Source organism: Osmerus eperlanus, chromosome 17, assembly GCF_963692335.1.
Source record: "Osmerus eperlanus chromosome 17, fOsmEpe2.1, whole genome shotgun sequence".
Classification (NCBI taxonomy): domain Eukaryota; kingdom Metazoa; phylum Chordata; class Actinopteri; order Osmeriformes; family Osmeridae; genus Osmerus; species Osmerus eperlanus.
The window spans coordinates 10,173,223-10,189,539 of record NC_085034.1 but is presented as its reverse complement, the minus strand read 5'-3'; the positions used below and the strand labels follow the sequence as shown (position 1 = coordinate 10,189,539).

At 50.4% G+C, this 16,317-nt stretch overlaps 1 protein-coding gene across 6 annotated transcripts; it reads right to left on the bottom strand.

The window, feature by feature from the left end:
• Positions 1-1,293: 1,293 nt before the first annotated feature.
• On the bottom strand, positions 1,294-16,149 carry tbc1d30 (TBC1 domain family, member 30). Of its 6 annotated transcripts, none has more exons than XM_062482658.1 (14): positions 15,387-16,149; positions 14,770-14,934; positions 11,222-11,283; positions 11,066-11,131; positions 10,814-10,939; positions 9,989-10,174; positions 9,460-9,628; positions 9,135-9,303; positions 8,682-8,787; positions 8,120-8,226; positions 6,692-6,828; positions 5,322-5,513; positions 4,946-5,005; positions 1,294-4,173 (listed from the first exon to the last, which is right to left on the bottom strand). In XM_062482658.1, the coding sequence occupies exons 1-14, from the start codon at positions 15,895-15,897 to the stop codon at positions 3,041-3,043; spliced, it is 3,189 nt and encodes a 1,062-aa protein (XP_062338642.1). In that variant the 5' UTR covers positions 15,898-16,149; the 3' UTR covers positions 1,294-3,040. The 6 variants fall into 6 exon arrangements, with proteins under 6 accessions (XP_062338642.1, XP_062338641.1, XP_062338643.1 ...); XM_062482657.1 differs by having other exon boundaries at positions 1,295-4,173; positions 6,692-6,831; positions 15,387-16,147; XM_062482659.1 differs by lacking the exon at positions 4,946-5,005 and having other exon boundaries at positions 1,296-4,173; positions 6,692-6,831; positions 15,387-16,146.
• Between the last annotated feature and the right edge of the window lie 168 nt (positions 16,150-16,317).

Here is a 16,317-nt window from a genome sequence, read left to right as displayed (position 1 = left end):
CATAGCTCTGCTGCTGTGGGTGTGGAGGAGGACAAGGGGCTGCAGCATAGCTCTGCTGCTGTGGATGTAGAGGGGGACAGGGGGCTGCAGCAGAGCTTTGCTGCTGTGGGTGTGGAGGGGGTTGGTGGGCAGAAGTTGGGGAGGGGGAAGGTGGTCTCCTCTGGTTGTGCCTCACAGTGGTGAGGTGGTGGCTGTGTGGGGAGTGGGATGTCCAGGCTGGATTGTTGTGTCTCCTCGCAGCAGAGGGGATGATTCTAGGGTGGTGGTGGGTAGGAGGAGGGTGGTCTCTGAAGCTCCCAGTAGGGGAGGGGGTGGAGGGGCTGCGTCCCAGGGCTGCATCTTTGAGGGTGTTTGCAAATATCCCCACCTTCTCTTTGTGTACATGGAGTCCGTCATAAAGGTCCCAGGTGCCAATGGTTGGGTGGAAGGCCAGGTGGACATTAGGTAAGGTGGAACATCCTCTTCTGACCTCCATATTAATATCATGGATGACATGAGGGGGGGTGTCTGTCCTTGGAAGTAGAGTGGAGACCACAATTCGGGTATCAGGGAACTCCATACTGGCCTGCTCCGCCATCTTCTTTATTGCTTCAGCGGTGTCCTTTCGGAAGCTGTGCAGGTCGTTTGTTCCTGTGTGGATCACCAGGCACTGAGGGCTCTTGAGGGTCTCCTTTTTCAGCAGCTTCATTGCCTGGCCTGTGGTGCTGCAGCGTTTAGACAGCACTTTTTTACCTGGAAAAAGTTTTCTTGTGTCCAAGAATTTCCCATTTGAATCGGCCAGCAGGACCACTTGTGGGGCTTGTTCTTCAGGAGTGGAGGTGAGCTGGGATGGGCAGGGCTGGCCGTTGGCAGCTGGGTGTGTGGATGTATCAGGAGGTGTCAGGGTGTTGTTGGGCTGGGTGCTGGTTAGTGAGGATGGGACAGAATCAAGGCAAGGATTTGGGACACTGGCAGGGAGAGTCTGTGTCTCTGTACTTGTTGTTGTGGGGATTGATGAGAGTTTGTCTGTCAGGTGTTGGACTTGTCTGATGAAGCGCCTTTCTCTCTTCTCAGCATCTTCTTTTATTTTGGTTAACTGGGCACGGAGTACACGGTTTTCCTGTCTGAGTGCCTCTAGACTTCCTCTGAAGTCAGATGCAGAGGCCTGGTTGTCCCTCTTGAGCTGCTGGAGCTCCTCTCTAAGCTGCTGCTCTCTCTCTCTCTCTCTCTCTATGTCTCTCCCTCCCTCCCTCTCTCCCTCCCTCCCTCCCTCCCTCCCTCCCTCCCTCTCCCCCTCCCTCCCTCCCTCCCTCCCTCCCTCTCTCTCTCTCTCCCCCTCTCTCTCTCTTCTCTCATACACCAGACCCTACACATGGATACACACTTCTCCTTCTCACATACATCCCATGGTCAAGCCTCCAGTCATAAACATTTGTAATTCTGTACAAGGTCAGTGACAGACTAAATGGATGTGGTGAAGCCGGCCCACAATGCAGTGCTTTACTCATACATGGAATGAACATGACCCAACAGGCTAGACAGGCTTCTCTGTTCTTTATTTGGAGTGTCGACTTCCTTCACTTGAGGGTTACAGAGGAGAGAGTGCGGGAGGATGTGGTACTTCTTTCGGCTCACCAACACATCGTCTATCACAGACACAGTCCTTCGTAAGGAGACGTCTGGATAAGGACATGACAGGAAGTGATGCAACAGAAACGATCACGGAGGCTGAGGAAAACCATTCAAGAGAGTTTTGAGGTTGTAAAATGACAACACGCATATGAACTAAGCGGATCCCTCACTGTGATCTTAAGCATTTGTTAGTTCTAAAACAGTACTAGTTGTGGATATAGGTTTGTTTTGCATCTTTGGCAGGATAAACATTCTGTGTAAAGCACACACGCACATCTTACATAGGGTACAGACATTGTAAAGGATTTACACTTTTGGGCAAAGATGTGAAAGCTAGGATTGTTCAGCTTGCTTAGCTCAGATTGGCTTAGGCGAGGTCAGCTGACCAGAAGTGAGCTAGGCTCTGGGTGTGACTGTGGTGTTTCCTGTGTGGTCACATACATATAATATACGACAGCAATCCCAAAGGTACCGCTGTATCTATAGTATGGGTATTTTAGCCAAACCTTGATCAAAGACTATTAGAAATACTTTCAAACTGGAGTGTGTTGCTCTAGTGTCAAGCTGGCTGGGTTGGACCTATTGAGACAAATTCAAATTCATTCTGTTGTGCCAGGCAATAGCAAACGAGCACAGATAAGCATTTAAAAAACTGATTTTCAACCTTCTGGCCATTCAGGCCTGGTTGGAGTGTAGAGTTCTACACTGCAGACTGACATCAGGAGAAGGTGTACTGTAGCACTGGGCCCTAAGCATGCAGCGGTGACACAAGTTACAGTTGTTAGCCACAGAAGCGATTAGCTGCACACTAGGCCAAAACCCAATCACTCTCTCATTCATCATTCTGCCGAAACCCATTGAATTCTTCTGTAACTTTGAATGGTCATATCAATCACATCTTCTGATTGACATAGATATTTTTTTTACTCTTTTGTGCCTGCCTGTCATCCACAATGGGGCCCCTTAGTCTACAGCAAACCCACAGTACAAGACAGTAATCAGTCCTTAGATATGTTCTTCAATACAACTGTGGCCTATATGCAACTGTGGTCATGTTCACCAGACCAGGCACACACTGAATACAACTTAATACAGTCCAGCATGGAACCGTCCGTCCGTTGTGTCCTCGTCCTTGTTCTCGATCTCGGACCATGTAGAGTACGTATCCGTCGTAGAGCCCTTGATAGGAAAGAGTGCACTTGTTCCCCAAAATCTGTGTTCCTCACACAAACACACACACACAAACAGTCAGGTAGTCAGGTAGAGTCCCATTGGTTCACTATTACCCTCTTTAACTTATTCACAGACTCCCCATATGTCCCTCACCAGGGGCCAATCCAGGGGCCCCTCCTTTGGAACTCCAGCACAGTTCAGACCATGCTTCGGATCAGGTCCGGGTCCAGATCCGGGTCTGCTTGGTGACGTGGCGTCAGCGCCTCCTGGTGGTGGCGGAGGCGCTACTGCGGCCGAGGCTGAGCTGGGGGAAGTGGACGGTCGGGGTGCGGGGAGTGGGGCCGTACAGGCCGAGGTTGCGGGCGGCCGGTGACTTGCGGGGCTGCTTGACGCAGGGGAACGGAGAGAAGACTCCCTGCTGGGCCAGGGGCCGGGAGGGATGGGGGGCCGCCTCCAGGGAGGTGGGGGTGCTGGGGTAGGAGGCAGTGGGGGCGGAGGGGAGGCCAAAGGGCGGATCTGGGGAGAGGCTGGGGCTGGAGGGGGAGGAGGGGAGGCGCTGCGGGGTGGAGGAGGCGGAGGAGGAGAGGGCGAGGGGGGTGGAGGGGGAAGAGGAGAGAGGTAAGGGGATGGAGGAGAAGGTGAGGGGGGTGGAGGGGGAGCGGCGGAGGGAGCGGCGGCCGCTCTCGGAGCCGGAGGAGTCGGACTCGCGGCGGCGTGTCGACGGCGGTGGGGGCAGGATGGGGATGGCGGGCGGTGGTCCCAGTTCTGCTGTGGCCTCGGGGACAAAGGGGGGCACCACCAGGGCTGCGATTGGCTCAGTCTCTGTGGGAGGGGCGGGTCCCACTCCGATCACCAGCTCCAGAGAGGCGAGCCCCTCCTCCACTTCCCCCACCTCCTCTCCTGCTCCCGCCAAGGAGCTTTGGGAAGGAGACAAAGGCAGAGGGCTGACCTTCCTCCTTTCCTCCTCCACTTCCACCTCCTTCCTCTCCTCCTCCTCCTCAGCCTCTCCCCCCCCCCCGCCACCTCTCTTCTCCCCTCCCTTCTCGGACGACCGTCTGTCGCATATCCCAGGCTCCTCCCCCACCTCCTCCTGATCCTCCGGGTCTCCAAAGCCCAGCTGAGCGCGTGCCCTGGCCACGTTCCTGCGGTGGGAGCGTACGTGGGCCCGCCAGGGGGAGCCCATCTGGGCGGGGCAGGACTGGGCCTGGGGCCGGGAGGGGGAGGAGGCTGGGGACTGGGGCAGGGCTGCAGGCCTGAGCCCCGGCGAGGGGGGTCCGTGTGTGAGGCTGGCCCTGGAGGTGCGGGGCCTACGACCCAGGAGGAGGTGGTTGACCACTGGGGAGGAGGGATTCAGCTGGGAGGCCAGGACACTGGTGGCGGGGCACTTGTCTGAAGAGAGGGGAAAGATATAGACGTATATAAACAAAACATACAGACAAACATGCTTATATAAACATATACACAGATGTCTCAGCTGAGTGTTTTGAGTGTATCGTTTATGCTACATTATGTTGAGTTTGTATGTTGCCGTGTCAAAACAATAAAATGCACATATTTGAAAGAATTTTTTTTGGGGGGGGAAATAAATGTTCTGGCTTGTCTTCAAACCTCAACCTCCAGCAGTGATCCTCTAAGCCTGTGCACTGTGTTATTACGGTAAACAGTATTACATAAAGCCGGTTTGGGTGATTTAAAGGAGAGTTTTCTGTGAGACTCGCCGACTACTGCAGTTCCAGAATGTTCCCCCCCGGGGGAGGGGCGAGTCACGGAAGAGGGAAAATCCAATGCCTCAACCACGTGACCCCCCCCCTTTCCCACACACACACACTAAAATGTTCCTTCATGATGGGTCTTTGCGAGGGGAGTGGCTGCGAGCACAGACGGGAATTGACGCCGAGATGAGCACTCGGAAATATGTTCTGCCTTAGAACATCAAAAGCGGAACATCAAAAGCAGAAAAGTAAGTAAATAAATAAACACCCGCCATCCAAAGAGAAAATCGATAAGATGCATCCCAACACCAGCCCTACCACTGATCAGTACCACCATTCAGACCCTCAGAATCACCCTTCCTTTTATATCTTTATTTACACCAAAGAAGCTCCCCTCCAAACAACGCTCTATGGTTTAACCCAAGTAGGGTCATATTGGCGGTCAATACCATGTTTGGGGCTGGTGGGGGGATCTTGGGGGACCCCGGGGGTTGTGGTCAGTCCAGGTCCTGGGAGTCACACAAACATTTCTCACACATTTCTCTTCAGTGTGTCATATGGATTTGTGCTGTCGTGTCCATGAGTTTGTGTGTGGTGTGTGTACGTCTGTGAGAATGCGTGAGTGAGTCAACCAGATGTGTCTCTACCAATCTGTGTTTTTCTGTGGGTACCCAAACATATGTGTACACATGTGTGTATTTCTCTGTATTGGGATAGCCTCAGTAGGCTGAATATGTGTGTTGGTGTGCATATCTGTGTGTATATCTGTGAGTGTGTGTGTGTATATTGGCGTGAGTATATCTGAGTGAGAGTGTGTGTGCGTACCTGTGCGTATGTAGACCTGGGTGGCCTGCTGCTGTTGCCGTCTCTTGATGCGACAGTACTGCTTCTTCAGGGCCCAGATATCCGTGCTCATGCGTTCCTCCATCATACTGTTGATGGCGGCGCGGTGCTCCGCCCTGCCCGCCACCCCCGCCCCCACCGCCCCCGGGCTCAGCTCCCCAATGTTGCTCTGGTCTGGGAGGTGGGGGGCGAGAGGTGGGGATGACGAGAGTAGGGACAGAGACGAGGAATGAAAGAGAAGGAAAGAGAGTTTGAGGTGGCGAAATGGGGAGGGGGTTGGCAGAGCAACGCAGCGAAAGGAGGAGGAGGAGAGGGGGTGTAAAGAGCGAGAGAGGGGGGGAAAGAGAGGATTTAGATTTACACGCCTGGGTCAAAAACAACTCTCTCTGACGAATAGCGCCGGGCAGACACAATCCATTGTTCCTTTTAATGCCCTGCCCCCCCTTCCTCCGCCTCCTCCTCCCCCCCCTCCCCCCTCCCTCTCATCCAGCCATGCGGCCCATGGCGGGGCCTGAAGCCTGGCGAGGCGGAGAGATCCCCGCTCTTGTTGCGGACGAGAAACGGCAGGGGAGGACAGGGGACGGTCCAGGACACAGACGTCACGCTACCCACGACCATCTACACGGCCTTGCCGCCTTTAGAAAATCACGGAGACACCCCCCCCCCTCATATCCGGTTGCCTGTCTAAGTGCTCACTCGGAGCCAACAAGGTCAGCAGTTCCAAGCAGTTCTCTGGACCCTGTCTGTCAGGAAGGGATAAAGGAGGGGGAGGATGAAGGGGCAACCGCCTGAAGGAAACTAGATAGGGACTGCATAGTACAGACACAGTATCTATAGCTACAGCTTCACACTAGTAGCAGGCCCTGATGACAAAATACAATAAATATTTATCGAGGAAGGCAATGACTTACTGGACATCCAAGACCATTTCGTATGTTTTACCCTGTAAGTGCTTGCTTGTCCGTGGAGCGTCCTCTCTATCTGCCCATACCGGGGTGCCGGGGTGGTGTCCTCTGACTAGCGAACGCGACAACACCCTGTGTAAACACCTCTTTAGCTACACCACCAAAAAGCTAGCACTTGGATGCCGATTATTCTATTTTTTACCTATTTTTTTTGTTTTAAGATTGAGTGCAATCACACAAATGCAATGAGCGCCATTACACAAATAAGGGAATGACTTACTTTTCTCCTTTTCCTAACCCTACTCAACAAGTTGGACGATTTTTTTTTTTTTACTGAGGAGTGGGTTTAAGGATGGCCGAAACCTAACAGAGCACGTGGGCACTCCATCTTGGTTTTATCCAAGTTGAAGGGTCCCTGTGCAGGGGTCAAGGGTCAGAGAGACCTACCTTTGAGGTGTTTCTGGTATCTCTGGAGCTCGGGGGCTAGCAGGCCCCCCAGGGGCCCCAGGCAGCCCAGAGCCGTCACCACAGAGTCCTCTTCATCCATGTCAGCATCGTCATCACTGTCCCAGCCTCCCAGCCCACTGCTGGAACATAGTATCATTACCATCACCTTCATTATCAGCATCATCATCATCATCGCTCTCCCAGCCTCCCACACCACTGCCGGGACATAAGATCATCATCGCCTGCATCATCACTGGGAGTTTTTCCTTGTCTTCCTTGAGGGTTTAGGTTGGTTTAGGGGCAGTTCTATGGGTGTATGTGAAGCCCTCTGTGACATTGCTTGTAAAAAAAGGGCTATACAATTTATTTTTATTTTTATCATCATCATCTCCATCCCAGCCTCCAGGCCACTGCTGCAATGTAATGTTGTTGTCGTCCTTATTACCGTTTTCTTCATCATCATCCTTATAGTCATCATCTCCATCTCAATCTGCCAGACCCCCCCCCCGCATAAAATATGCATGGTCATCATCATCAATATCCCATTCTCCCTGGAACATTGCCTTCATCATCCTCACTATCCCAGCGCCCCTGGTCAGACACTTACCAGACTATTTTCATCGTCATCATAGCTGTCACTATAGCCACTATCAGGAGGCACATACTGTATACGATCGTCATGGTGATAAGCTCAGGGCTGGCACAGGGAGCAAATTACTCTTAGGTGAAACAGCACAGCCATCCCATAATAGGACCAACAGCTCTCAGGGAAGGACAAGAAGGGAGGTCTCTCTCTTCTGCTAGGGTCACAGAATCTTCCAATGTTTCTATCTAACTGTTTGAGGACAGGAAGGGAGGAAGGAAACCAGGTTTCCACGCTGGCCGCTAGCCAAGCGGCCACAATCATCCTCTCTCACGACGGGCTTTACTGTGATTACATCCTAAAGCCTTGGAGGCCCTCTGAGGAGACGGGCAGGGGAGTTGCGTAACACCGGGCAGAGGACAAAGTCCAAAAGTCGCCTCAGGGGAATGGAATTTAGTGTCGGGGAATCCTTCATCACACTGACAGACAAGTACTTAAACCCGCCCTCCTCCATACACACATTTATACATACACAAACACACTCCCCCCCACCTCCAATTGATACCGAATGTGCCACCCACTATCATGTCCCTGCATGCTATGTAAACACACCACGGGCTGTATGTGCAGCTGGAAGATAACAGCGGGGGGGGGTTTCCGTTCGTCATTTGCATTGACTTAGGAATCGCCGTTGGGGAATGACGAGCCGGTCAAACCGCCGAAGATCACCACGGAAGGGTTATGATTAGCACTAACCCTGACTTATGAATTATGGGAGGGACAAACATGTCATCTCACTGTGTTTGTGTTTGTGTGTGTGTGTGTGTGTGTGTGTGTGTACCAACCTGCCATTGGCCTTGACGGAGGTGGGGAAGGGAGTGATGTTGTAGGTGTACTTCTCCCTGAGCTCAGCCAGCTGGGGGAAGGGGAACACGGCCATGGAGTACACTTCCTGTCAGGGAGGAGGTGGGGGGAGGGGGGGAGGAGGAGAGGGGAGGAGAGGACCACAGGGAAGGAGAGACGAGGACGAGAGGGCGTACAGGACTTAGTGGAGGAAACATGACTGACCTTGCCGCTTGAGCACAACAGCTTATCGTGGCACGAGGCTGTGACTGAATATGATACATGGGTAGTGTCAAGTCTGTGTGTACACGTTTGTGCTTGTGGTGTCCATGTGTAGCTCAAAGTGGTAAAGTGTTTCTGTGCAGTGCAAAGTGCGCGTGTGGTGTTTCTGTGCAGTGTAAAGTGCGTGTGTGGTGTTTCTGTGCAGTGTAAAGTGCGTGTGGTGTTTCTGTGCAGTGTAAAGTGCGCGTGTGGTGTTTCTGTGCAGTGTAAAGTTTGTGTGTGGTGTTTCTGTGCAGTGTAAAGTGCGTGTGGTGTTTCTGTGCAGTGTAAAGTGTGTGCTACCTGCATCATGTCAGTGGGCTCTATGAGGCTGTGTTCCAGCATCTCCTGCGTCAGACACCCCATGGTGCTGTAGAACTCATCAGCTGTCTGGCAGTACTCGATCCTCCTGACACACACACACACACACACACACACGGACAAACGCAAGCACACAGAACCGATCCGAACAGAATGTTAAGGCCTGACCTGTAACACAGTAAGACTACAGTACCGCACAATGTGAACTAGTACGATGTGTTTGCAGTATTTAACAACGAGATGTGTAATATGTGTAGATGAGGGTAGCGTGTTTGTTTAATAAATTATATGTGTGTCTTTATGTGTACGACTATATTCATGTTTGCACACAGTATGTATTCACTAAGTGTGTGTCTATGGATGTACAGTATGTCTATCCTGAGTGAGTGTGTGTGCTTATGTACGCGTGCAAAGTGTTTGTGACGCAGCACTCACTCGCCCAGCCGCTCCCAGATGGCCAGGGCCACCCTCAGCAGGACCTCGGAGCCCTCGAAGAACACCGAGTCCCAGATCTTCAGCACGGTGGCCGGGGGCAGGCAGGTGGCGAACATGGTGAGGAACCACTGCATGGTGAACACGTTGGTCAGGGGCGGCTCATAGCTGCCTGGAACACACACACACACACACAGAGATTATGTTATTATGTAGTATGCAAGAATTCCAAAAGCGTTGAAAAATACTAGGCGCACGCACACAAACACCCCCCCCCCTCACCCCCCCCCCCCCCCCCCCCCACACACACACACAAACACACACACACCTCCGGCCTCGCGGTTGGCTGCTTTCTGCAGGTGGTGCAGGTGCTGTGAGAGGCGGGGCAGCTTGAGCCTCAGCAGGTCTCTAAACACGGCCATGTCCACTGACAGAGCACGCAGGTTGTTGGCAAAGTAGCTCTCCGGTAACACCTTGTCTATCAGGTAGATCATCACCTGGATAGGAGGAGGAGGAGGAGGAGATGAACAGGAGGATGTGGGCGAGGAGGCAGAGGACAAAGGGATGAAAAGAGGAGGAGGAAGAGGGAAGGAATGAAGAGAGGAGGAAGAAGAGAAGTTGAGGAGGAAGAGGAGATGAACAGAAGGACTTGGACAAGGGAGCAGAAGAGGAAGGGGAGAAGAACAGGAGGAAGACATGCGTGAGAGGAGGAGGAGGAGAAAGGAGAGGATGAGATGAAGAGAAAAATAGGGAGAAGAGGACATGGCCAAAGGATTTTCTTCGGTTAACCCTATCTTTTCCGGTTGCAGGCAATGGAAATACAGGCTCTTTGTGTGTGTATGTGTGTGTATCCACACCTTGAGCGCGTCACTCTCGCTGCCCTCCGTCACCTCCAGGATGAGGGCGGCCAGAACGTTGAAGCCCTGGCAGTAGCCCACAGTCTTGTTCCAGCGAGCGTACGCCAGCAACACCCGCTTCAGAACCACCCGGTCCTGCTCCCCCTCCTGGCCGCAGTAGGAACTGCAGCCTGTCCTATGGAGGTCCTGGTGAGGGGAGAGATACAGGAGTTCAGCTATGTCGTTCCACAGGTAGGTCAATACAGAGTTACAGAGTCACTACTGTAGGTGAACTGACGGAGGCGAGATTGAGAAAGAGAGAGAGAGAGAGAGAGAGACAGAGAGAGAGAGAGACAGAGATTGAAAGGGGAGTGAAAGAGTTACATCAAGTGGGAGGCAAACAGACAAATGAAAGAGAGAAATGTTGAGACTAAAAAGGAGAGACAGAAAGAGAAAGAAAGGGGAGGGAAACTGCACTTTGTCCTGTTCAGGGTAAACACACACATCCCGAGTCACAGAGCTTCTGGAGTGAGGGAGGAGGAGGCGAAGAAAAGTCCTCTTTTTTTCCGTGATGGAGTCAGGACTGACGCACAGCAGTGAGCAAACATGACCTGAGCTAGAGTGGACGTCACGCCACGACTCAGCCCCACAGACACACTGTATTCACAACACATACGCAACTCTCACCTTTCTCCTTGGATAGACAGGAAAACAATAGTCCACTTTAAAGTAGGCGTCATTGTAATGCTAAGCCTTCTGAGAGCTATTGGCCAAAATGAGGGGCATCCGTACACACAGACACGCACCCACACACGCTCACACAAAGAGAGAAATCAGGCTGGTTACCTTGACAATCTGGATGCCGAGGGAGTCATCGTCAGGGTTACTGCGCTCGTTAAAAGCAAAGCGGAGCGTCTTCTCCCAGTCTATGGAGATACTGTGAAGGTACTGGTCGGCCAGGGTCAGCCAAACCTGGCAACGCACAGAACACCGAAATGAACGTCGACAAACATCAGCACAACAATGACTGAATCCTCATGTCTAAGAATACAAAATGGTGCCTTTGGATTGGACACACACAGGAGAAAATGCTCATACCCTCTTCCTCCACTCTTTTGGGATGCCTGTCGGCAGCCTGGCCACAGCCTTGAGGGCATCGTACCACTGTTAAGACACACACACACACACAACCCAAGTCAGCTGAAGAGATACAGATAGAACCATAAATATACAAGCCTTTGTTTCCTCCCTTACCTGCTGGAAGCCATTTTTGCCCAGCGAGGGTTCTAAGGTAAACTTCAGCCTTGTGTCGACTCCTATTAGAGGGGGAGGAGAGGAAAAACAGAGATTTTGTGATGAACTGTTAGATGAATGACAAAAGGAGTAACTAAATAAAATGATAATTTAAAAAAGCTGATTCACGAACTGTTGATTCGTAGGCCTACTGTATGACCGTCGGAAGTTAGCACCGAGGAACAAGTTTAAAGTATGCTCTCACCGACAAACTTATATTTACTTGTAATTAGGCCTACTGAGAACTCTTTCTTGTCTATTGCGATCGATGCGTTACATTCGAGATGTCGCTGTCCCTTCCTCCGGTGCTGATTCCAAACTACAATCTCTGGTTACAGAAAACCGTGTTCAAACACTCGCAGACACGAAAGTACACAAATGCATCACGAGACACTGATATCTTGTTGCGTCCACAATAATGAACCGGAAATGAAAATCTGAGCTTTGGCTTTAATGGAAGGCCGATTCCCCGCGGCAGCTTCTCTGGATGAGCGCCAAGCCAGCAGCCGTAGCAAGCCGCCATTGCTCTCGCAGCGGCTAGAGACACAACTCGCAGCACCGTGGAAGACGGCCTGATGCAGCACAACTTTCTCGTCAGCAACACTAAAGTTTTTCTCGAAATAAAAACACTTAAACAAAACCCAACCTGCGTGCGTTTTGTCTTTGTCGTCCAGCTCCATTCTTGGCTCACCTCCAGTGTGGGTCTGCGGTCATGTTTACATTTGGATAGCGTTATTAGTGGCACTGACAAAGGATTACCATAGAGCCCACCTCCTACTTCCCTGTCAAAGCTTAATACTGCTGCAGCACTTCAAACACCCACACCGGCCACAGAACACGCTGAGCGCGTGTCAGTGTCACCCATGAGAGAAAATGAATGAACGGACGATTGGAATCTGACCTTAATATTTAGGTACCATATCAAGCTTTGCGCTAAATGCTGGTTTTATCACTGGTTTAGTTCATAATACAAAAGTAGTGTTCTAAATGCAATCAGCTAAATGAGTACAGACACTTATCAAGACAAGTACTATTTCAGCACCACAACGGCTAGACAGCGACGGCGGCATCCGATGCTCTAGGTTACTTTTCATTTATAAAAGTATAACAATGGGCTAACACATGTAGGATTGCTTAGGGATATCAACACGAATAGTTAACGGATCAACAGGTTAAGTTAACCCCACAGACTGGAAAACAATGGTTTTGAATAAAGAACCCCCCGTGTGTCACCTGGCTCAAGCGTGCACAGCAGGCGGGGCGCGCTCCGAGAGATGCCGTTTCTTTTCTTGAGGACATTGCTAATAATATTTCCAACCCCTCCCGAAGCTTGCCGCTTTACACAAGCCCGCGATCTCCTCCCGGCGATTGTCCGTTCCTGACGCATTTGGTATCAAACAGGATCTCACGTTAATAAAGGCCACGGTAAAAATATCCCGCTGAGTTCCGTGTCTTCGTTTGAATGAAGCGTTATTTAACTAAATTAATTGCTGAGCTATCGCCAACAACGTCCCAAATGCCCTCCGATTGAGATGGAAAATGAATCACTGGAATTGATCATTGCGTAAGAGGCTCTTGAATCTCTCTCAGCGACGGATTGTTTACCGCCAGGCGCCCCCAGAAAAATAGCCAATGACTCATCTTCTATTCATGACAAAATCACATCCGATGCCGTGCAAAGTACCAAGTTCAATGACCCATGCATGGAAATGAAATTTAAGCCATCCAAGAAGCGGCTTTTGGTCAACCCATCCAAAGCAGACGAAGAGATAACGCGAGAGAGAAAAGATGCGGGTTATGCAGCGGGGCTCACGCGCATCCTGTGTACATCCCCGTTTGCAACGTCGTATATGGGAGGGATGCGGTATGATGTAGAAATATGGAGGGGGGTGAGGTAATGGGGGCGGGAAGTGGAGGTAAACTGGCGTGAGATGGGCAGGGCCAGATAATAAAAGAGACGTCTTAGGTCAGCCCAAGTTTTCTGTCACTGCACGCTGCTCATATGATGGAAGAAACAAATGTTTATTAAATGTTATTCGGGATAATGTCAGTGATGACTACTCTCTGCCCCCCCCCCCCCCAAATGAATCAGGCAATCATCTACATTTGAAAACCAGATTATTTTGACATTTGCTAAATTAACCATATTTTGGGAGAAACAACATATATTGCATAATTAAATGTGCATGATTTGTCAAAGTTGTACAAATCTGGACTGCAAGTCAAATCAAAATGATATCGTGATTGGGCAGGCCAGGAGTATGTAAGCACGTGTATGTAGGCTCCATGGGTGCATGCTCATGTATGTGTGCTAGAACATTTAAATACGCCAGTGAGGGTACTGTGTACATAGTGTGAAGTGTCCGCGCATTAAATGAGCCACATGTCACATCACCATCCACCAATGTGGGTGACAGAAATAAAGTAAATGTTTATTACTTCCACTTTATTTGCCACACTGCTTGTGGGCAAAACAAAAATAGGAAATTAATCAAAACAAATCAAGCGTCTTACACGGATCTTTATTGTGGGCTTTGTGTAATATGGTATTATCCAACTTATGGTTACATAAATGGGGAGGGTTCTTTTGAATTACTATTAAACCTATCATGGGGGGATAGTCTTGTTAATCTGCTGTTGATTTGCTGCAGTTTTTTTAGCGTAGCATCAGAGCCACAGCCCACGTGAAAAGGTATATTAACAAGCTCTAATCCACATTTAAATGATAGCTTACAGCTATAGTTTACACACTAATTTGCCTGCCAGAACCATAAAGCAATTGAAAGAGAGAGAGATAGAGAAAGGGAGGACACTACACCCTACCACTAGCCTAGTCCTGTGTCTTTGGAACTCGTGTCTCACATGACTCAGGGCATAGCCTAGGAGATGCCCATGACTACCAGGCCTCTTCTCACAACAACAACAGGAAGCAGAGGGGAGTAGCAGTCACTCCGGGGCCTTCAAATACCCAACTCCACCCCCACCCCTCTTTATAATTACGTTTGATCTCACATGAACAGGATAGTCGAAAAACATGCTCTTCTCTAGGCAGCTGTTGCCAACTGATATGACAAGCTGTTGCATGTCACATCAGTGATTTCTCCAAGGAGGAAATACTATGTTTCAGACTGTTTCGAACAGATAGACGGATGTGGAATATGATACACTATCCCTTTTAACAAAAGGCTCTGTTTTATAGATTCCTGTCAGAAGATAAAGAGAGAGAGAAAGATCCTCTTTCTTTACCTGAATCACTTCCTCCTGAGGCAATGACAGTGCCACCTGCTCCACTATCCATGACACGGGACATGGGGAAGGAGAGAGCGAGCGAGACAAAGAACAAAGACAGAAAGGAGCTCAGAAAGGGATAAGGGTTTGCCAGGACTTGAGAGAGAGAGAGAGAGAGAGAGAGAGAGAGAGAGAGAGAGAGAGAGAGACCAGATAGACAACAAGAAAGAGCATACAGAGAGAGAGAAGGGAGATGAGGGGCCGCGCGCTCTCTCTCTTACGTCTCTTCTGGGAGACGGCCTGCAGGCAGGCGGTGATGATGTCGTAGTTCTTCTGGAGCTTGTGGTAGAGGCGGTCTCGTCTTCTCAGCTGACGCAGCAGCTTGGTGGACTGCAGACCGGTGCGGTACTTCACCTCCTGGATGATCCAGCGCAGCTGCTCCGGGGCTGCATGCACACACACACGGACATAAGGATGCAGTTATGCTCCTAGTGGAAAATGGTATCTGAAATGTACATTTAGTCACACGGAGTCAGGGTCACAGAGCAGGTTTACCATGCCTGCCTTGAGGAGACAGACTTACAGAGAACAAATATTAGACCCATTGACACAGACTGACAGTAGATCCACATACACAATGGATGTTTGACTAGCCATGCATACCAATGAAGAAGATCCCTTCACTCCGGCTACAGGTTACAACTGCACATTTCACAGTCTCTCTATAGCCCGTGGAGGCTAGGGTATTAATTTCACTGAGCTGCTAAACAGTGTTCTCTTAGGTCCGAGTTTTGTGATAGTGAGTGCATATGCGTTTAGGAACAGTTATAGGGTAAGCCCCATACTAATTTACATGTCCATGAAACTGTAGATTATGTTTCGCCTCTACTGAGCTCACCTTTCTGAGCTAAGTAGTTCATCTGGTGCCGCCTGGTGTGTTTCTCCTGCAGCTCTTGAAGGAAGCTGGAACCCGTGTTACTGCGGCCAAAGAAGGCATCGGAGCTGGAAGCTTCCGTGGAGCTGTCCAAGCTGTCCACGCTTCTCCTGTTGCTGCTGTAGGTGTCATATAGCTCCACTAGCAGACAGTCCACGATTGAGGTGCGCGGGATTTTGAGGTTCTCGTCCTGGCCCTCAGTATCAGAATAGCAGCCAGTTTCCTCTGCTTCTGCGTTGGCACTTCCATTCAGGACCTCCTGTTCGCAATGAGTTTGGGATGATGTGTCATTTGAGCAGTCAGAGACGGTGGCGTTGCCGTGACTTGATATGGCACTCCATTTCTGAAAGGCGGAGAAGCTATCCGAGAAAGACGCAGCTGAGTTGACAAAAACTCCGCTTTCCGCTTCAGAGTAGATACTGTCGCAAATGTCAACTTCTAAAAGTTCATCCCCGTTTACTTCACGGGACGCCATTTTCAATCGATATCCTATTTGGCTTTTTGGGACTTTTGTTCTTGGAAAGTCTCAAGGTGTCATCTCCCTCATATGAACGGTGCTTGTGAGCAGGTAGCTTAGCTAAACTCTCAACAGGTTACACGTTGAAGAGGATAGAGTTCCGGGTGCATTCCATTCCTCTCCTCTGGAGGTAGCGCACTTGTTTCCTGAAACTTCCAAATGCTGTCTTGCACGTCCCTTCTTTAGTGAATAGTCCAGCCCACTTCAAAAAACTTCTGCAGCGCCTCTACCAAACTTTCGACTGCCTCTACAGGTGCAGCAGGTGCGGTGCTACATCTTGTAACAAACTCTCCTGATACGGAGTTGCAAGACCAGGCAACAGAATGACAATAATTTGGAAAAATAAATAATATAACCTACATACATATACATAGGCTA